Source organism: Oncorhynchus kisutch, linkage group LG21 (assembly GCF_002021735.2).
Source record: "Oncorhynchus kisutch isolate 150728-3 linkage group LG21, Okis_V2, whole genome shotgun sequence".
Taxonomy (NCBI): domain Eukaryota; kingdom Metazoa; phylum Chordata; class Actinopteri; order Salmoniformes; family Salmonidae; genus Oncorhynchus; species Oncorhynchus kisutch.
Window position 1 is genome coordinate 31,825,963 of NC_034194.2, and position 22,342 is coordinate 31,848,304.

General features: G+C 42.9%; 1 protein-coding gene across 1 annotated transcript in view; it reads left to right on the forward strand.

Annotated features, from left to right (window-relative positions):
- LOC109866527 (synaptosomal-associated protein 25-A) overlaps positions 1 to 21,263 on the forward strand; it is a 36,615-nt gene extending 15,352 nt beyond the window's left edge. Inside the window, exons 2-8 of the mRNA XM_031800370.1 lie at positions 907 to 1,050; positions 3,681 to 3,722; positions 6,219 to 6,267; positions 9,834 to 9,951; positions 15,760 to 15,879; positions 19,090 to 19,234; positions 19,732 to 21,263. Coding sequence (XP_031656230.1) covers positions 979 to 1,050; positions 3,681 to 3,722; positions 6,219 to 6,267; positions 9,834 to 9,951; positions 15,760 to 15,879; positions 19,090 to 19,234; positions 19,732 to 19,800 — 615 coding nt within the window. The 5' untranslated portion in view covers positions 907 to 978 and the 3' untranslated portion in view covers positions 19,801 to 21,263. The remainder of the gene's footprint in view (positions 1 to 906; positions 1,051 to 3,680; positions 3,723 to 6,218; positions 6,268 to 9,833; positions 9,952 to 15,759; positions 15,880 to 19,089; positions 19,235 to 19,731) is intronic.
- The last annotated feature ends 1,079 nt before the right edge of the window (positions 21,264 to 22,342 follow it).

Sequence of the window (22,342 nt, forward strand, 5' to 3'; positions counted from 1 at the left end):
GGATTGCCTTGTCACGAACGATGATACACTCTCTGACACATAATATTTTACACTACTACACATAACTTTAACGTTGGTGATTTCGATGTTGTTAGGTTGTTAGGTTACCCTTGTAAAGATGATTTATTATAGTAATCAGTGGAGCCTTACTGTGAAGGGTACATATATTCTGTCACGTGCATCCCGATACGATTGGCCCTCTATTATATTTAGCAAGGTAAACAATGACTATCGTCAATCCCTCAGTGAATGTGAGTGGGAGCTACTGAGGAGAGATCAAACCCCAGTCTGGCCGTGGAGGCTGCTGAGGGGAGGACGGCTCATAATAATGGCCGGAATGGAGTCAATAGAATGGTATCAAAACACATCAAAAACATGGTTTCCATGTGGTTGATACCATTCCATTGAGCCGTCCTCCCCTCAGTAGCCTCCACTGCTGTCTACTGTATGACTGAACCTCTAATGATTCTGGCCTACAGGGAAACACAGCACAGGCTTACAGTGTCCAGTGTTCGAGCTAGCTAACCCACAATATCCCTTCGACTTGACTCTCTAAGACTGCCATCATTCTGCAAACATCAATGACTTGCGCACTTCCTTATCATTCAGTGGAACAAATGCTGTTGCAGTCACTAATCCCTTACTATACTGGGTTCTAACTGCGCCAGGGACTGCAGATGGAAAGCGCCTGCCGTTCATTCGCCTGAGATCCAAGAAAATAGAGGGGGGGTAGATTCACCTTTGACGTGTAGGTTAATTACTGTGGCATTGGGCAAAACACATCTCAGAAAATTACATGATGTAGCACGCTTCCTAAAAAGACACAAATATCTACACTAGCACTGAAGCAATGTATTTGGCACGCATTCTAACATTTGTTGTTTTGTGTCTCCTTTCCTCCGCTAGTCTTCCCCGGCCTCCCAGTAGGATCTATTCTTTCCCGTTGGAGACCAACTCCACCCCATACAGCCAGTAGCCATGGCTGAAGACTTGGACATGCGCAATGAGCTGTCGGATATGCAGCAACGCGCCGACCAGCTTGGAGATGAGGTGAGCAACACAACCCCTACCCATGCTACTGTTTACCACATCTTCAACAGATTTATAGACACGTGAGAGACACTCAAGCCTTCAGGGAGTACACAGAAAATCATCCAGAAATAGGCATATGCAACCACTACACGTAAAACAAATATGAAAAGATGAGCTTGGAATAAAAGGTGTATGCTTTAGCTGTAGAATTGATGATAAACTCATTCCTCACTCTCCACTTGACATAAAATCCACAGATCCAGTTAAATACATCTTCCACCTCAAATGACTGTACACGTTACAGTGTCACACATTACCATAAGATGGCCCGCTAGATGACCTCATCCTGAGAGCAGCCAGCTCCTATAGAGAAGGGTAATGTGCTGTTGGCCTCATTCGCTGCTCGATGCCAGGGTCTGTGTGTCAGGTGGAGGGAGGGTCCAACTGCATCCAGTTTTATGTAACGGTGAAGTGTGTGTGTGTTAGTTTGTACGTGTGTGTGTGTGTTGCCAGCAGCCTCCGTACTAGCCTGCAGCAGCCTAGCCCACATTTCTCCTGCCTCTCCGATGACTCACACTTTCACAGCTGAGCAGAATATTAAACACACACACACACACACACATGCAACACAACCAGGACATAAAATGGTGGTTCCAATCACAGTTTCCTCTCTCTCTGTGTCCAATCACGTCGCTAATGCTAAACAACATTTCACCTTGAGACGTTTCTTACACAACGGCCATCTTGAAGCTGTATCTCTGAGATTCAGAGTATAGTGGTGGTCATTTGGTTTCTGATGGGTGTGGGGGAGTGGTGGAGAACTGTAAACGTTACAGCGTTGAGGCTCAGCCTGTGAGCCCGGGCTGTGTCTCCTCCCTCCCCCATCCCCGGGGGCTCAGCAATGCAGTGAGCTGCCTCACAGAGCGGATCCGAGCTGCAGCCATGCAAAAGGGATAAGATATCACAGCTCCCACAGAAACCCCGCAACCCCAGTACAGCCAGAGCCTCACAGCCACTTGCCTAATGATCTCTATTTAGAGAGAAAATTGGAGCATGCCGCTATCGCTCGCTAGCTTGCTAGCTGGCCAACAGTAGAAGAGGTTGAAAAGGGGGTTGGGAAATTGATCCCAAGCATTCAATGTAGAGTATATGCAGTTATTTTACAACATGGTTTACAACAGTTTGAATGATACTGATAAATATAAGCACTGTTTTAATCTTATTTAAAAACAAATATATTTAAAATACAAGTTCAGTAATGCTTCCAAACCTTTTAAATGTATTGTTTGCACAGTATTGTCATGATTGTGCATAATTGTGATGTTGTGCTTTTTGTGCCTCTAAAGAAACATATCTTATAACTGACTCTCTGTAGCTACATCACAGTCCTGTCATTTCCATGATGGTCATTGTAACAATTCACCCTACTGATACACAACATTATATTTTTATTTTAACCTTAAAGGTCCAATGCAATCCTTTTTATCTCAATATCAATCATTTATGGGTAAAAGTTAAGTACCTCAAGTACTTAAGTATCTTAAGTATTTCACAAACAAACATGTGGTGCTTCTAGAGTAGACCATATGGTGATATCTGGAGTAGACCATATGGTGATATCTGGAGTAGACCATATGGTGATATCTAGAGTAGACCATATGGTGATATCTGGAGTAGACCATATGGTGATATCTGGAGTAGACCATATGGTGATATCTAGAGTAGACCATATGGTGATATCTGGAGTAGACCATGTGGTGATATCTAGAGTAGACCATATGGTGATATCTAGAGTAGACCATGTGGTGATATCTAGAGTAGACCATATGGTGATATCTAGAGTAGACCATATGGTGATATCTGGAGTAGACCATGTGGTGATATCTAGAGTAGACCATATGGTGATATCTAGAGTAGACCATATGGTGATATCTGGAGTAGACCATATGGTGATATCTGGAGTAGACCATGTGGTGATATCTAGAGTAGACCATATGGTGATATCTAGAGTATACCATATGGTGATATCTAGAGTATACCATATGGTGATATCTGGAGTAGACCATATGGTTATATCTGGAGTAGACCATATGGTGATATCTAGAGTAGACCATATGGTGATATCTGGAGTAGACCATATGGTGATATCTAGAGTAGACCATATGGTGATATCTAGAGTAGACCATATGGTGATATCTGGAGTAGACCATGTGGTGATATCTAGAGTAGACCATATGGTGATATCTAGAGTAGACCATATGGTGATATCTGGAGTAGACCATGTGGTGATATCTAGAGTAGACCATATGGTGATATCTAGAGTATACCATATGGTGATATCTAGAGTATACCATATGGTGATATCTGGAGTAGACCATATGGTTATATCTGGAGTAGACCATATGGTGATATCTAGAGTAGACCATATGGTGATATCTGGAGTAGACCATATGGTGATATCTAGAGTAGACCATATGGTGATATCTGGAGTAGACCATATGGTGATATCTAGAGTAGACCATATGGTGATATCTGGAGTAGACCATGTGGTGATATCTAGAGTAGACCTACATCTCAACCTCCACTCATATCTGTCATGTCTTCTGATGCTTTCCAGTTCTCATGTTTCTTCTCCTTTCTGTCCACAGTCACTGGAGAGCACTCGTCGTATGCTACAGCTGGTGGAAGAGGTAAGAGAAAGACACCATTCATACTTACAGTGTTCACAACGCCAAGCCAGAATACAATGCCGAGCCGTGCACGATATTGACATGGGTAAGACATGCACTGTGTGTTCTTACATGTACAGAACCAGGATCTGCCTGGCACAGCAAATTCACTGGAGCACATTTAACTCGGAGAGTGTTAAATGTATCACTCGGAGAGTGTTAAATGAGTTTTGAAAAATGTTATCTTGGTAAGAAGAGGGGAGATGAGATGGAGATCAGGAGAGAGAGAGAGAGAGATCAGGAGAGAGAGAGCGAGAGAGAGAGAGAGAGAGAGAGAGATCAGAAGAGAGACTGAGAGAGAGAGATCAGAAGAGAGAGCGGGAGAGAGAGAGAGATCAGAAGAGAGAGAGAGAGAGAGAGAGAGAGAGAGAGAGAGATCAGAAGAGAGAGAGAGGGATAGGGAGGGAGAGAACAGAGAACAGAGAGATAACAGGTCTCTGATGACAGCCTTGTGCTGCATATCTCAAGGTCATATTGATCATCAGTTCATATATCTCACCGAATAGCACAGCACAGCACCTCCCTGTCATCACTGGAGGGAGAGAGGGAGAGAGGGGGGAGGGAGAGATGGACAGAGGGGGAGAGATGGAGAGAGAGGGAGAGGGGAGAGAGGGAGAGATAGAGGGAGGGAGAGAGAGAGCAAGAGAGAGAGGGAGAGATAGAGGGAGGGAGAGAGAGAGCAAGAGAGAGAGGGGAGAGGGGAGAGGGGAGAGGGGAGAGAGAGAAGGATAACAGCACCTCGGACATGACAAACAGTCAAGTGTAGGTGAAGATAGAGGGAGGGACTGTCTGACAAAAGAGAAAATGGAGGATAATGGAGAGAGGGAGCAAGAGACGAAGAGAGGGACAGTTAGACTGCGATGATCAATCAGATGATTAGCGATAAGAGTGTATCACCCCACAGGTCAAGAACACAGATTCTATTTTATTAAAGTGATTATCTCTCTCTCTGTCGTCATAATATTTAGGTGAGCAAACCCTCTTTTTCATACAAACGAAAATGGATCTGCATTTCCAAATACATAATGATAGAATCCAGGGGTATCCATCTCCATCCATACGGTTTGCATAAGGTGATAGTATCGAACCAAGCTGAGCCAAGCTGAGGGGTTCAGTGCAGTGCACTATGGGGATCGTATTCAATTGTGCCAAGAAGACTCCCCTGGGAGTCATATTAACTAACTTGGGATTTCTCTGGGAAGTGGAATGCTAAATTACAGAATAATTTATACACTGCAGTTGTGGCTTATTGCTCCCCCTTGCCCCAAACTTTGATGCTCTCTTCCTTGTAAACTGCTGAGGAGGCAGGAATGAGAGACAGGGGAGGCAGGGTGTCTTTTTATGCTGCCTATGCTCCACACCAGGTTCCATGTTTATTAGTCAGCCAGGAACTGTAAAAGTCTCCATGATATCAGGAGGGTTATGTTTTGTTAGCCACATTGAACACTGGTCAGAGGTCCATACTGTATCTGTATCTAAAGCCAATCGATTACTAATATGGATAGTGTTGGCTAACCTAACATAGCAGGTGTAAAAAAGATGCCTGAACAGAGTCCCACACCTGTTTTTCAGGGGAAACGGAAGTTAGGTTGAAAATACTGTATCCCTGAAAACCAACCCTGCGGAGAGTGGTTTGGGCTGGCTATTCATGTAGTTTTCTACCGACCCTGCGGAGAGTGGTTTGGGCTGGCTATTCATGTAGTTTCAGAACCCCAAGGTCTCCAAGTGCACTGTAATCCACTGCTGGGATTGGTGAAATGATCTGGCACAGATATAGAATAGCAGTGTACAGGCTGTTGTAAGAAAGAAGATGGTGCCTGCATCGTAAATAGGCGTAAAGTCCGATTTTGGCATTATTATCAGCTTTCAATCTGATGCCAAGCTTTTCATTTAGGATTTTTTTATCAATCGTCTTTGTATGTCAGATATTTACAATGTGTCATACCAAACAAAGGGTTAATGCTCCCTGGCTTATAACCTCTGAACCTGATCAATACTACCCCACTTCCTCTCACAGGAGGGTAACAGGTGACCCCACTTTCCCTCAATATCTACATTTTTAAACATAAACACCTACAACATTAAAACCCGAAGCGCTAACCATTACAGTAAAGTCAAAGACACACAGGTTGGCCAATCCAGTTTAAAATCACACCAGAAACGCTTAGAATATGCAAATATTCTCAGGCTGCCACGATTCGGACAATGTTACTGTTTCTTGAGAGATTTTAAGTTGAGCAAATGGCAAGACCTTGGTCTAACTTTGCCTAAGGCTTGAGGTGGGTTTTATTCTGATGGTCTCCTCCTGTTTTCCAATCATGTTGCCTTGCACTCTAATCTGTATTCTATAAGGCGTCCGTACCCGCCCTTTGTGATCTGACCTCTCTCTTTCTCTTTATTTCCTTCCATTCATCCCTTCCTTCTTCACCTCTCTTCGCTGTGGTGTTTGGGGATTAGAGTAAAGATGCTGGTATCAGGACCTTGGTTATGCTGGATGAGCAAGGAGGTAAGTGTCGTGGAGGAGGGAAACCCAATGGGACGACTTTCCCAGCCTTGTATCTGATGTTTAGCGATGAATAACATAACAGTGCAGGTTTCGAAGTAGTTAGCTAGAACGACAGATCCTACCGTATATTTCAACTTTAGTTATTTTTTACAAAACACCTCATATGGTTATCTTTTAGACGTTAAATGTAAACAAACAAATGTAGATATTCTTGAAGTTTGAATTGTTTGCTGTGTACTTGCTCATATCCATTACATGCCAGTGCATAACTATGGTTTTCTCCAACTACCCCTTTGAAACAGTGATTTCCTCCATTTTAATTTCTGCCCTAATGCTTTATTATGAATTCCACTGCAGGTCAACAATTCCTTTGAAACCTGATGAAGAAACTAACAACTCTTTTTTTTCCGTTTTCTAACTTTTGGTTTTGTTTGCTAACTGCTTTTTCTTGGTGTGCTAACATGTTTCTTTGGTTCGCTAACTTCATTACCTTGGTTTCACTAACTTATATTCTTTGGTTTTGCTAACATGTTTTCTTTGGATTCGTTAACAGTTTTTCATTCGCTTCGCTAACAGCTTTTCTCTGCTTTCGTACCCCAAAGACAACAAGTATACCTCAAAACATTCTCAGGCCAAACACCGCAACAACCACCCTTTATTTACTACATTTAAGTCTCCATTATACTTCTGTGCCAAAAGTTGATTTAGAGAAGCCCACTTATCCCTAATTTGGGTGAATTGTTCCAGTCATGGGGGTTTATCCCTAAAAGGCCACCAACCGAACAGTAGGACAACGTGTCAAAGGTGTAGTTATAAAACCGGTTCTGTCTCAGTGTTGGGGAAGTAAACCAAGGATCCATTTAACGACAAAATTCATTCTCATTCTTCCATGGATTTACACACTAACAATTGAACACACTTTTGTATCATCCCTGGTTAAATGCAGTTTGTGAATGCCCTGGATTAGTCATGAAATAGTCATGAAAAGACGCAGCCACACAAACAAACAGTACAAGTCAACATGTTTAACACACTGTACTCCTCTAAAGGACTACTGTGTTAGCCATATTCCTAAAAGTCTTGTTACTCTATAAAGCAGACGAAGAATGCAGACATGATTTACACCTGATAGTGACCAATAATAAATGTTATATAGAGAAACTAATAGCATGGCCTAAACCCTGGTTCAGTTGAAACTTCCCACTGGGCACAGACATCAAATCAACATCTATTCCACGTTGGTTAAATGTCATTTCATCGAAATGACGTGGAAACAACGTGGATTCAACCAGTGTGTGCGCAGTGGGTTATTGGCATTACCACTGGTTTGTTGTGCTTGGATTGACCAGAGGACATAATTGTCCTGCCGGAAGGCATTAGCCTCAATCTAGCCTTCTGATTGGCCGGTTCGACTGCTGTGATCAGATCCTAATGGGGAAAGCCCACGACTGAGGACCTTGATTACAGACTCACTGTAATCTGCTCATTCCTTATCATCCCTCCATATCTTTATCATCCCTCCATATCTTTATCATCCCTCCATATCTTTATCATCCCTCTATATCTCTGTCATCCCGCTATATCTCTGTCATCCCTCTATATCTTTATCATCCCTCCATATCTTTATCATCCTGCTATATCTCTGTCATCCCGCTATATCTCTGTCATCCCTCTATATCTTTATCATCCCTCCATATCTTTATCATCCCTCCATATCTTTATCATCCTGCTATATCTCTGTCATCCCGCTATATCTCTGTCATCCCTCTATATCTTTATCATCCCTCCATATCTTTATCATCCCTCCATATCTTTATCATCACTCTGTATCTCTATCATCCCTCTATATCTTTGTCATCCCTCTATCCACTTATCTCTCCCCTTCTGCAATCCATCTGTCCAAGGTTACAGGGAATCTTTTTAAAATCATGAATCTTGTTCTGGAGGCAGCTCTGCAGAGTGGTCACTAGCTGGAACATAAACATCACCCTAACCTTAACCCCACTGCTAACCATAATGCCTAACCCTACAAAATCATGACACAACAAAATCATGCATTTTCATAATATAGAATATTTTGACTTTGCAGCTTGCACATCTAGCGGAAATCGCATAGTTCTGCCTCAAGGACAAGACTCATGACAATAAACGTCAACCTGCTCCAGGGTTGCCTCCACAAAGCCCATTTGGACTGCTTGCTAGTTGCTGAGGTGTCTGTAAGCCTGGCTAGCTGCCCTCTGACCTCTGCTTATTGATGGTGTCGTATTGGAGAAGCCTGAGGCTGATGCAGTGCACAAGGTTTGAATGAATCACAAAATGAAATAACAAAGAAAGCTGGATGGAAAATATAGGGTTGGGTAATGTTCCACTAGCAAATAAATGTATTATTTCCATTTTACGTTCTTCTTCTCCTCTGTTTAAGTAAAGGTCACATGACTAAGTTGTTGCTACAGTACAAAAGCATGCCAGGGATTTTACAAGGGTGGACAGTGTCAATGGGCTTAGCCTTGACTGTATTCCTGACGTACTCTACTCTACCTTCCAATCTCATCTCACTATAACACATACTGCACGTAATTCCTACGCAGTCTCCTACACCACGACCCCGGAGTTGTCCATCCACCCACCTACCTGGGGGGCACCCCTCCCACACCAGGGCTGTGGTCAATTCCATTTTCTATTAATTTACTTCAGGGAATTAAATGCATTCATTTAAAGACAATTTGATTTAAATAAAACTGAAATTAAATGAATGAGTAAAAAAATCCTCATAGACAATGTTGTCAATTTTCCATTCATTCTGAACTTTCTGCTGAATTGACAATGTAATTTACCACAACCCAACCCAACCCAACCCAACCCAACCCTTCCCCACACCACACCACATCAATAGGACCCACCAGCTACCTTCACCAGGTCCAGACCCCACTGCCCATGAACGGCATACAGAACTTCCTAGGGGAAGGATACTGTAGGGTAGAATCGGTAGGATTTCAGATTGGCCCTAAGTTTCCATGAAGCTACAACCATGGCGAACGTTGTGAAGGGTTATATCTTCAGATTTTCAATTTAAACCATTAATATTTATTTAACATCATTTCCAACACTAAAAGGCTTCTGTAAAATGAAATTAGTATATAAAAATGATTTATGGAAACTGAATGTCTCAGTCATGACTTTAATCAGTCCCCAGTACTCATATATTTCTGTCATAGTCAATAAAATTCATTCCACTGCTGTCATCCCTTTGTCCTGACCAGAACAACTGGATCGTGTTGAAGATGGCATGAACCATATTAACCAAGACATGAAGGAGGCCGAGAAAAGTTTAAAAGATTTAGGGAAATGCTGTGGCCTTTTCATATGTCCCTGTAACAAGTAGGTACTGACCCAACGAGCCCAAAGGTTCTTCACTATGTGGTGGCGTCCAGTTCTTTTCCTTTCGTCACAGTGACTGTCTGAATCTGTTGTCTTCTCTTTGTCTTCTCTCCTCCTTTCTTTCTTTTGTTTCCTTTTCTTCTCACGTGCTTCGTTCTGTGGGGGATAAATTACTTGTGTTTAATCAGAGCAAATGGAGCGCATCGAGGAGGGAATGGACCAAATCAATAAGGACATGAAGGATGCAGAAAAGAATTTGAACGATCTAGGAGCATTCTGTGGTCTTTGCTCCTGTCCTTGTAACAAGTAGGTGCTGCCTGCCTGCCTGCCTGCCATTAAAACCAGGGTTCAAGTGGCGTCATAGTGGTCAGTAGTGCGCTAGTCTTCTCCAGCTCTAACCAGACTGACTCCTCCCCTCTAACCTCTAACCTCTGACCTCTTACCTCCACGCTCAATAACTCAGCCTGAACCAAGAAGGCCATGACGGCATAAGACAGGCACACACACACTTCCACACAAGACATGTTGTCTCGCACACATGCTGTACACACACACACACACACACACACACACACACACACACACACACACACACACACACACACACACACACACACACACACACACACACACACACACACACACACACACACACACACACACATACATACACACACACACACACACACTCTCACACACACACACACACACACACACACACACACACACACACACACACACACACACACACACACACACACACACACACACACACACACACACACACACACACACACACACACACACAGTGACTGACAGGAGCCTCAGGTCCTCATGGGTCTCGCTCTAGTGATCCTCCGGGCAGGCCTCCAGACATATCCCAGAATCCTTTGCGTCATCCGCAGGCTCGGCTCAGGAGCTCCCCACAGGCCCATCTGTCACAGCCTACGCTGAACCAGGGTGTCAGAACAGTGCATGGAGGTTGTTAACAACAATGCACTGTTAGCCTATATTGTGTGTAGAGAGTATCCAAGTTCCCCTCAGCAGCATAATAGCCAAGCTGACTACTGCCCACAAAATGTCCAAACACTTCCTGTCCCTAACTAGTAATGCTAGACAGGACATTCTATGACCTCTGAAAACATCCAACCACCAAAGCTCCTATCCATCCGCAAACCAAACTCTCCTCCACTCAGACCAGGTCAAAACTCATTAGCAGTGCCCTTCTCCAAGCACCATTCTCCAAGTACCCTTCTCGTCCAAGCAAACTTCTCGTTTGCACGCTTACATAAGAGTCCATAGAACAACACCATTCTCCTCTTGCCAGACTATCAAAGCCACTATAGCCACTACTACTATCATAGCCACTATAGTTACTATTACTATCATAGCCACTATAGTTACTATTACTATCATAGCCACTATAGTTACTGTTGCTATCATGGCCACTATAGTTACTATTACTGTCATAGCCACTATAGTTACTATTACTGTCATAACCACTATAGTTACTATTACTGTCATAGCCACTGTAAGATTCCAAGACTGCTTAACATTTTCCTCATCTGCATGTAAATACACACCATCAGACAACCAAACAAGCTGACATCTGTAGAGTAGATCAGTAGCAGCATGGCATGTGTGAGCCATTCTCTCTCTCTCTCTCTCTCTCTCTCACTCTCTCTCTCTCTCTCTCTCTCTCACTCTCTCTCTCTCTCTCTCTCTCTCTCTCTCTCTCTCTCTCTCTCTCACCCAACACAATAATGACTACTGACTGGAATGACAGGAAGAGCATGACCCTTGAATGCCATGCATGCTGGTAATGCACTGAGAGTAATGGTACACATGATGAAATACTGATGCTGATGATGTTCATGATGAACTCCTGTTATTTGTCATATAATTGTAGTCCGGGGCCACAGATTCATTTACCACTATTATGGAAGCCACTAGAACAATTAGTATATTAGGTTGACTGAAACCCAGGGCTACATTCTAGTTCTCTAGATTTAAACTGGAGAAAAAATCTCAACCCACTGGATTTAACCTCTATTGTAGGTGTCTTTCTCTAATTCCAATCAAATGGAATTGATCCAATCAAATTGATTTGGTCCAATCGAATGGAATTGATCCAATCAAATGGAATGAAGCTTCTTCACTAGTAGGACAATTGGGATTTAATATTTTATCAGCCTGTCGATCAAAAGCATTCACCCTGATGAGGGTCTGTCTGCATGTCTGATTTACTTAATATCCAAATAGGTCCAGTTATACTGTAAGTTTATGGAGGTTATACAGTATGTGTTACCCAAACAGATTCACTCCCATCAGGGACTCGGGAGTTTATCACCCAAAACATATTTTTTGCTGATAAAAGGAGAAATAAAGAAAGATATAGCGAGAAAGTTACACATGGAACATGGAAAGGATGCGATAACCGAACTGTAGCCTATACAACACAAATTGTATAACATCATTGAGACGGGTGAATGTAGGAGGAGAGGAGGAGAGTTAACCAGGCAGTATATCTGACTCTGTGTGTTTACCACACTGGTCTGTCAGCGCTGTCAGAGAGCCAAGAGAACCGTCGCCCCAGTCCATTTCTATAAATACTAGCTCAGTGGGAGGGCTTATAATCAGCCATCTTTTCTATCCTCTGATAAAACAAGAAATGTTACAGAAAGGAAATATCTACCGTCCCCACTCAGAAAGGTTACAGAAAGGAAATATCTACCGTCCCCACTCAGAAAGGTTATAGAAAGGAAATATCTACCATCCCCACTCAGAAAGGTTATAGAAAGGAAATATCTACCATCCCCACTCAGAAAGGTTATAGAAAGGATATATCTACCATCCCCACTCTGAAAGGTTATAGAAAGGAAATATCTACCGTCCCCACTCAGAAAGGTTATAGAAAGGAAATATCTACCGTCCCCAATCAGAAAGGTTATAGAAAGGAAATATCTACCATCCCCACTCTGAAAGGTTATAGAAAGGAAATATCTACCATCCCCACTCAGAAAGGTTATAGAAAGGAAATATCTACCATCCCCACTCAGAAAGGTTATAGAAAGGAAATATCTACCATCCCCACTCAGAAAGGTTATAGAAAGGAAATATCTACCATCCCCACTCAGAAAGGTTATAGAAAGGAAATATCTACCATCCCCACTCAGAAAGGTTATAGAAAGGAAATATCTACCATCCCCACTCAGAAAGGTTATAGAAAGGAAATATCTACCGTCCCCACTCTGAAAGGTTATAGAAAGGAAATATCTACCGTCCCCACTCTGAAAGGTTACAGAAAGGAAATATCTACCGTCCCCACTCAGAAAGGTTATAGAAAGGAAATATCTACCGTCTCCACTCAGAAAGGTTATAGAAAGGAAATATCTACCGTCCCCACTCAGAAAGGTTATAGAAAGGAAATATCTACCATCCCCACTCAGAAAGGTTATAGAAAGGAAATATCTACCGTCCCCACTCAGAAAGGTTATAGAAAGGAAATATCTACCGTCCCCACTCAGAAAGGTTATAGAAAGGAAATATCTACCGTCCCCACTCTGAAAGGTTATAGAAAGGAAATATCTACCGTCTCCACTCAGAAAGGTTACAGAAAGGAAATATCTACCGTCCCCACTCAGAAAGGTTATAGAAAGGAAATATCTACCATCCCCACTCAGAAAGGTTATAGAAAGGAAATATCTACCATCCCCACTCAGAAAGGTTATAGAAAGGAAATATCTACCATCCCCACTCAGAAAGGTTATAGAAAGGATATATCTACCGTCCCCACTCTGAAAGGTTATAGAAAGGAAATATCTACCATCCCCACTCTGAAAGGTTATAGAAAGGAAATATCTACCGTCCCCACTCTCCAGGGTTATAGAAAGGAAATATCTACCATCCCCACTCAGAAAGGTTATAGAAAGGAAATATCTACCATCACCACTCTCCAGGGTTATAGAAAGGAAATATCTACCATCACCACTCTCCAGGGTTATAGAAAGGAAATATCTACCATCACCACTCTCCAGGGTTATAGGAAGGAAATATCTACCATCCCCACTCTGAAAGGTTACAGAAAGGAAATATCTACCGTCCCCACTCTGAAAGGTTACAGAAAGGAAATATCTACCATCCCCACTCTGAAAGGTTATAGAAAGGAAATATCTACCGTCCCCACTCTCCAGGGTTATAGAAAGGAAATATCTACCATCCCCACTCTGAAAGGTTATAGAAAGGAAATATCTACCATCCCCACTCTGAAAGGTTACAGAAAGGAAATATCTACCATCCCCACTCTGAAAGGTTATAGAAAGGAAATATCTACCGTCCCCACTCTCCAGGGTTATAAAAAGGAAATATCTACCATCCCCACTCTGAAATGTTACAGAAAGGAAATATCTACCGTCCCCACTCTGAAAGGTTACAGAAAGGAAATATCTACCATCCCCACTCTGAAAGGTTATAGAAAGGATATATCTACCGTCCCCACTCTGAAAGGTTATAGAAAGGAAATATCTACCATCCCCACTCTGAAAGGTTACAGAAAGGCATTAAATCAATTAAGCTATTTGGTTTCAGACTGAGGACAGACAGACATGGTTTTCGGGAAAGAAATGAAAAGAAAAACACAGGTAAATATAAAACGATAGCTCAGGGTTCTCTCATGCTCCATGTTGAATGTTATGAAGCAGAGAACATTTTAAATAATTGCCTACTAGATACAGTATATCATACATTTCACACAGACAGATATTTTGTGATGATTGTTACGATCTTAACAACTGCAGTGTACTAGTAGACTCATTATGCGGAGCCTGAAGCAAAGACTCACCCAGGGCCTCCTTAGCCACTTGTCATGGTTAGATCTCTGTCAGACAGAGTACATAGAGAATCTAGATACAGATATATAATTAGTCTTCAGTTCATCTTGTTTACCTCGCAGTATTTGTTAGATCCACTGCTATATAATAATGAATAATAATGAATTTATATATTTATAAAGCGCATTTCTCACATTCGAGGTGCTAAAAGGTATTGCATAAATAATATTTATTCCCTGAATCAAAATCAAATCAAATCCAATTGTATTTGTCACATGCGCTGAATGCAACAGGTGTAGTAGACCTTACCGTCAAATGCTTACTTACAAGCCCTTAACCAACAATGCAGTTTTAATTAAGAAAAATATTTACTAAATAAAATTACATTTTTATTTTTTAAAGAGTAACAATAAAATAACAATAACGAGTCTATATACAGGTGGTACTGGTACCGAGTCATGAAACCGAAATCGAGGAAGCCTACGTTTTGTCAAAGATCTCATCTTCTGACTGAGCCGGATAACTTTTACTGATCAACCTTAAGTCTATGTGGTTTCCTTCATTACTAGATAGATTTACAACCTGAACAAGACACTTGATGTTGAAAAAGAAGCATACTCTACAGTGTTACATTCTGTTACGTTCCTCCAGTTTGTTTTCTTTTGCAGTTCTTCACACCTGTCCCCAACGATGTGGCAGTCCTGTTTCTCAGTGTTGTCTGTCTGCCAAAGCCTTGTGTCTCTGTTCTGTGTCACGTAGAGTCCCACTGAGGCTGTGTCTCAGATGGCACCCTATTCCCAGGGCTGGATGTGTGTAGGGGATAGGGTGCCATTTCAGATGCAACCTGGGATATACCATTGTGAGGGGGGCGGCGGGGGGGGGACATTTCAATATGAAGGAATGCTTTGGGGCGGGTGGGGGAGGGTGGCACAAAGTGAGTAATCCTAACTGTTGTTTACAAAATGCATGTAAATACTAATGTCACATCTTTCAGCTGGGAAAAGGCATGTGTCTCAGCATACTAAACATTTCTTAATATAGAGTACAGTATGTTATATACCTAGGAGATATAACATCGCATCACACTAATGATGATAAAATTAGAGAATGATGGAATGACCAAACCCATGCCTGCTCTCTCTGCTTTGCTTGGTTAGTCTCTAGTCTTTCGACCTGTTTCTCATATTTCTATGTGACGGATCGATGCATGATGCTACAGTTACACCTGATAGATGATACCTAGCAGTGGTTAAGCCTCACCCTCCTCTTCCTCGGTCCACCGCAGGATGAAGAGTGGAGGCAGCAAGGCTTGGGGGAACAACCAGGATGGAGTGGTGGCCAGCCAGCCTGCCCGCGTGGTGGACGAACGCGAACAGATGGCCATCAGTGGAGGATTCATCCGCAGGTGTGGGAGGGGTTGGGGGGTGGTGGGGGGGTGACGTGGAGGAACCGGTGGGTTGTTGATGTAGGGACCAGGGATATCCTGTCATTTATAATTGTGGGAGCTGTAGAGACCAGTGATATCCTGTTATGTATAATTGTGGGAGCTGTAGGGACCAGGGATATCCTGTTATATAGAGCGGTGGGAGCTGTAGGGACCAGTGATATCCTGTTATATAGAGTTGTGAGAGCTGTAGGGACCAGGGATATCCTGTTATATAGAGTTGGGGAGCTGTAGGGACCAGGGATATCCTGTTATATAGAGTTGAGGGAGCTGTAGGGACCAGGGATATCCTGTTACATAGAGTTGGTAGGGACCAGGGAGCTGTAGGGACCAGTGATATCCTGTTATATAGAGTTGAGGGAGCTGTAGGGACCAGGGATATCCTGTTATATAGAGTTGGGGAGCTGTAGGGACCAGTGATATGCTGTTATATAGAGTTGGGGAGCTGTAGGGACCAGGGATATGCTGTTATATAGAGTTGGTAGGGACCAGGGAGCTGTAGGGACCAGTGATATCCTGTTACATAGAGTTGGTAGGGACCAGGGAGCTGTAGGGACCAGTGATATCCTGTTATATAGAGTTGGTAGGGACCAGGGATATCCTGTTATATAGAGTTGGGGAGCTGTAGGGACCAGGGATATGCTGTTATATAGAGTTGGTAGGGACCAGGGAGCTGTAGGGACCAGTGATATCCTGTTACATAGAGTTGGTAGGGACCAGGGAGCTGTAGGGACCAGTGATATCCTGTTATATAGAGTTGGTAGGGACCAGGGATATCCTGTTATATAGAGTTGGGGAGCTGTAGGGACCAGGGATATGCTGTTATATAGAGTTGGTAGGGACCAGGGAGCTGTAGGGACCAGTGATATCCTGTTACATAGAGTTGGTAGGGACCAGGGAGCTGTAGGGACCAGTGATATCCTGTTATATAGAGTTGGTAGGGACCAGGGATATGCTGTTATATAGAGTTGGGGAGCTGTAGGGACCAGGGATATCCTGTTACATAGAGTTGGTAGGGACCAGGGATATCCTGTTATATAGAGTTGGGGAGCTGTAGGGACCAGTGATATCCTGTTATATAGAGTTGAGGGAGCTGTAGGGACCAGGGATATCCTGTTATATAGAGTTGGTAGGGACCAGGGATATCCTGTTATATAGAGTTGGGGAGCTGTAGGGACCAGTGATATCCTGTTATATAGAGTTGAGGGAGCTGTAGGGACCAGGGATATCCTGTTACATAGAGTTGGTAGGGACCAGGGAGCTGTAGGGACCAGTGATATCCTGTTATATAGAGTTGGGGAGCTGTAGGGACCAGGGATATGCTGTTATATAGAGTTGGGGAGCTGTAGGGACCAGTGATATCCTGTTATATAGAGTTGGGGAGCTGTAGGGACCAGTGATATCCTGTTATATAGAGTTGGGGAGCTGTAGGGACCAGGGATATGCTGTTACATAGAGTTGGGGAGCTGTAGGGACCAGGGATATGCTGTTACATAGAGTTGGGGAGCTGTAGGGACCAGGGATATGCTGTTACATAGAGTTGGGGAGCTGTAGGGACCAGGGATATGCTGTTACATAGAGTTGGGGAGCTGTAGGGACCAGGGATATCCTGTTACATAGAGTTGGGGAGCTGTAGGGACCAGGGATATGCTGTTACATAGAGTTGAGGGAGCTGTAGGGACCAGGGATATCCTGTTACATAGAGTTGGTAGGGACCAGGGAGCTGTAGGGACCAGGGATATCCTGTTACATAGAGTTGGTAGGGACCAGGGAGCTGTAGGGACCAGGGATATCCTGTTACATAGAGTTGGTAGGGACCAGGGAGCTGTAGGGACCAGGGATATGCTGTTATATAGAGTTGGGGAGCTGTAGGGACCAGGGATATCCTGTTACATAGAGTTGGTAGGGACCAGGGAGCTGTAGGGACCAGGGATATCCTGTTACATAGAGTTGGTAGGGACCAGGGAGCTGTAGGGACCAGTGATATGCTGTTATATAGAGTTGGGGAGCTGTAGGGACCAGGGATATCCTGTTACATAGAGTTGGTAGGGACCAGGGAGCTGTAGGGACCAGTGATATGCTGTTATATAGAGTTGGGGAGCTGTAGGGACCAGGGATATCCTGTTACATAGAGTTGGTAGGGACCAGGGAGCTGTAGGGACCAGTGATATGCTGTTACATAGAGTTGGGGAGCTGTAGGGACCAGGGATATCCTGTTACATAGAGTTGAGGGAGCTGTAGGGACCAGGGATATCCTGTTACATAGAGTTGGTAGGGACCATGGAGCTGTAGGGACCAGTGATATCCTGTTATATAGAGTTGGGGAGCTGTAGGGACCAGGGATATGCTGTTATATAGAGTTGGGGAGCTGTAGGGACCAGGGATATGCTGTTATATAGAGTTGGTAGGGACCAGGGAGCTGTAGGGACCAGGGATATGCTGTTACATAGAGTTGGGGAGCTGTAGGGACCAGGGATATGCTGTTACATAGAGTTGGGGAGCTGTAGGGACCAGGGATATGCTGTTACATAGAGTTGGGGAGCTGTAGGGACCAGGGATATGCTGTTATATAGAGTTGGGGAGCTGTAGGGACCAGGGATATCCTGTTACATAGAGTTGGTAGGGACCAGGGAGCTGTAGGGACCAGGGATATCCTGTTACATAGAGTTGGTAGGGACCAGGGAGCTGTAGGGACCAGTGATATGCTGTTATATAGAGTTGGGGAGCTGTAGGGAAAGGGCAGTGTGATGGGAGAAAGAATGTCTACAGGTATGGCGATAGGGAGAGGGGGGGGGTAAACAGATAGAGGTGGAGGTCATGAACGATTTCCATATGAAGCTTTAAAGGTGTGTGTAAGGACGAAAGGGGTTGTGAGCAGTAGTTACCATCTGCTGGTATGACGGTGGTAGTGTAGAACATTTTGTTGAGGGTAAACAGGGTGTTGTTTAGCCAGCTGTTTGGGCAGGAGGCTGGGGTTCTCAGGTTCTCAGGAGCAGGAGAAATCAAAGGTGAATTATGTACAGGACAGGATGGGACACTACCTTTATAAACTCTATTGTTAAACCAATATGTGTGTGTGTGCGTGTGCGTGCGTGTGTGTGTGCATGTGTGTGTGTGTGTGTGTATGAGCTTCAATTCAGTTCCTTGACCAGGTGTGTGTTTCTTCCACAGGGTAACAGATGATGCCAGGGAAAATGAGATGGATGAGAACCTGGAGCAGGTGGGAGGCATCATCGGTAACCTGCGCCACATGGCCCTGGATATGGGCAACGAGATCGACACCCAGAATCGCCAGATCGACAGGATCATGGAGAAGGTACTGGTCCTCCATTGGTCCTCTATTGGTCCTCTATTGGTCCTCTATTGGTCCTCTATTGATCCTCTATTGGTCCTCTATTGATCCTCTATTGGTCCTCTATTGGTCCTCTATTGGTCCTCTATTGATCCTCTATTGGTCCTCTATTGGTCCTCTATTGGTCCTCTATTGATCCTCTATTGGTCCTCTATTGATCCTCTATTGGTCCTCTATTGGTCCTCTATTGGTCCTCTATTGATCCTCTATTGGTCCTCTATTGATCCTCTATTGGTCCTCTATTGATCCTCTATTGGTCCTCTATTGGTCCTCTATTGGTCCTCTATTGGTCCTCTATTGTCTATCTGCTATTATTTAGAGTTGTTGTCCGAATATTTTTTACTTCACATGACAAACAAGGGTTTGTCATTAGTCTCACATGTCAAAATGTTATTATCTGCAAAACAGAACCACAAATAACTATTGTTCCTCTCTCTCTCGCTCTCTCTTTCTTTGTACAGGCTGATTCCAACAAGACCAGGATTGATGAAGCCAACCAGCGGGCCACAAAGATGCTGGGCAGTGGCTAAGCTCCCGGAGCACGTTGCTTCTCCCGCAAGCGCAGTTTGTCACAAGGCGCAAACATGCTTTTATCATGGTATTTACCTTCTAGGTTTGCACACATGCACATATCACCTCCCCCCATTGTAAATGTTGTTATGTGTATTGTCTGTCTCGCTTTTTCAATGATTGTCCTCGTAAAGAAAAGTATTTCTTATACTCCGTATCATTCTTTCCAAAGGTTGTATATAGTGCTGACTCGATGGCTCTAGCTCACTTGTGAAGTTTTTATTCTCTTTATCAAATATATATATGATGTATATATTATATGTATATCATATATATGTATAAAGGTACACTGCTGAATGACAAGTATAATAGGAATGCTATACAAGCTGTTTTTCCTTTTCAGTATATCAGTATTGTCTTAGTAAAACTGTGTCATTCCATCAGCTGCTGTCATGCTCCTTATTTTGATGTTGTCATGACGAATGAAGAAGAGGAAAAAAAGAAGATGATAACAAACGATAGTAAATTCAAAAAGCACTTACGTACAATCACTGTCTTTGGTTCCTTTCCCTCACCGCAATTATCATGAGTTACTGTTTAGACAATGTGCAACTAGATTTGCTGTAATAGACATTGCATTCCAAGTGATGTGAATTGTGCGTTCTGCATGACAAATGGTAGATTTTAGAGTCATATACAAAAAACCTGTCTTAAAAATATATAAAAACAAAACATGGCAGTAGCAAAGTTGACAAAAGCATGCTCAGTATTAGGACACAGTTGAACGTTCCATACTCTCCTGCAAGTTTGCAATAGTGCCACTATTCCTGTCAAAATATATTTACAGACTGTGACCATCGTTGTAAAATAATGCAAAATGATCTTAACGTGAAGAGATGATGATGGAAGAATGAGGATGTGGCTGTAACCGCAAAAAATGACGTGTTTTTTCTAAATGAATATGCAGTTCAGTGAAGATATGGAATACGTGCTGAAGGGTGAGGTACTGGTTGTGTGTTGTATCATAGATTTTGGATGCTCTGAAAAAATGAACAAATTACACATTGTTTGCAATGTAAAGCAAAGACGCATATTTCTGAGAGACCTTACTTTTATAAGAAGACTGTATCCTGTTAGTTTAATCTCCCCGTGTGGTTTGTTATTGGTAAAATAATAATGATAACTTAATAAAATGAATATCATAATAATAATATTGTTTTGAAACAAAAAATGACATCCAAAAGTTTTGTTTGCTTCTGTACTTTTAGAGCTATGCACACCAAATCACCGAGATGTGGAGTAGTTAGAATAATATGATGAAGAAATACCTTCTCTGAATGACACAATAGATTCAACTGTGAGATTGATGTCCTCAAAACGCATGTGATATTCAAACTCCCTCTGTATCCTGTCCGTTTGTGAAGTCGTGGAACATTTTGTAGCTAGCTGAATTGATTAAAAGTAATAAACCCTATTCTCTGTGCTCTGTGTTAATTGGTCTTTATTTCTCTTGTCAATCAATGGTTTGTCTCGGTAGAAAAACAGTTGCTAATACAGTTGAAGCCGGATGTTAACATACATGCCAAATACATTGGCATCAGTTTTTCACGATTCCTGACATTCAACCATAGTAAAAAATCCCTGACTTAGGTTAGTTAGGATCACCACTTTATTTTAATAATGTGAAATGTCAGAAAAATAGTAGAGAGAAGGATTTTTTTCAGCTTTAATTTCTTTCATCACAGTGGGTCAGAAGTTTACATACACTCAATAAGTATATGGTAGCATTGCCTTTAAATTGTTTAACTTGGGCCAAATGTTTCGGATAGCCTTCCACAAGCCTCCCACAATAAGTTTGGTGAATTTTGGCCCATTCCTCCTGACAGAGCTGGTGTAACTGAGTCAGGTTTGTAGGCCTCCTTGCTCGCACATACATTTTCTGTACTGCCCAGACCTTTTCTATAGGATTGAGGTCAATACCTTGACTTGGTTGTCCATAGGCCATTTTGTCACAACTTTGTAAGTATGCTTGGCGTCATTGTCCATTTGGAAGACCCATTTGCGACCAAGCTTTAACTTCATGACTGATGTCTTGAGATGTTGCTTCAATATATCCACATCATTTTCCTTCCTCATGATGCCATCTATTTTGTGAAGTGCACCAGTCCCTCCTGCAGCAAAGCACCCCCACAACATGATGTTGCCACCCCCGTGCATCAAGGTTGGGATGTTGTTCTTCTGCTTGCAAGCCTCCCCCTTTTTCCTCCAAACATAACAATGGTCAAACAGTTCTATTTTTGTTTCATCAGACCAGAGGACATTTCTCCTAAAAGTATGATCTTTGTCCCCACGTGCAGTTGCAAACCGTAGTCTGGCTTTTATATGACGGTTTTGGAGCAGTGGCTTCTTCCTTGCTGAGCGGCCTTTCAGGTTATGTTGATATAGGACTCGTTTTACTGTGGATATAGATACTTTTGTACCTGTTTCCTCCAGCATCTTCACAGGGTCCTTTGCTGTTGTTCTGGTATTGATTTGCACTTTTCGCACCAAAGTACGTTCATC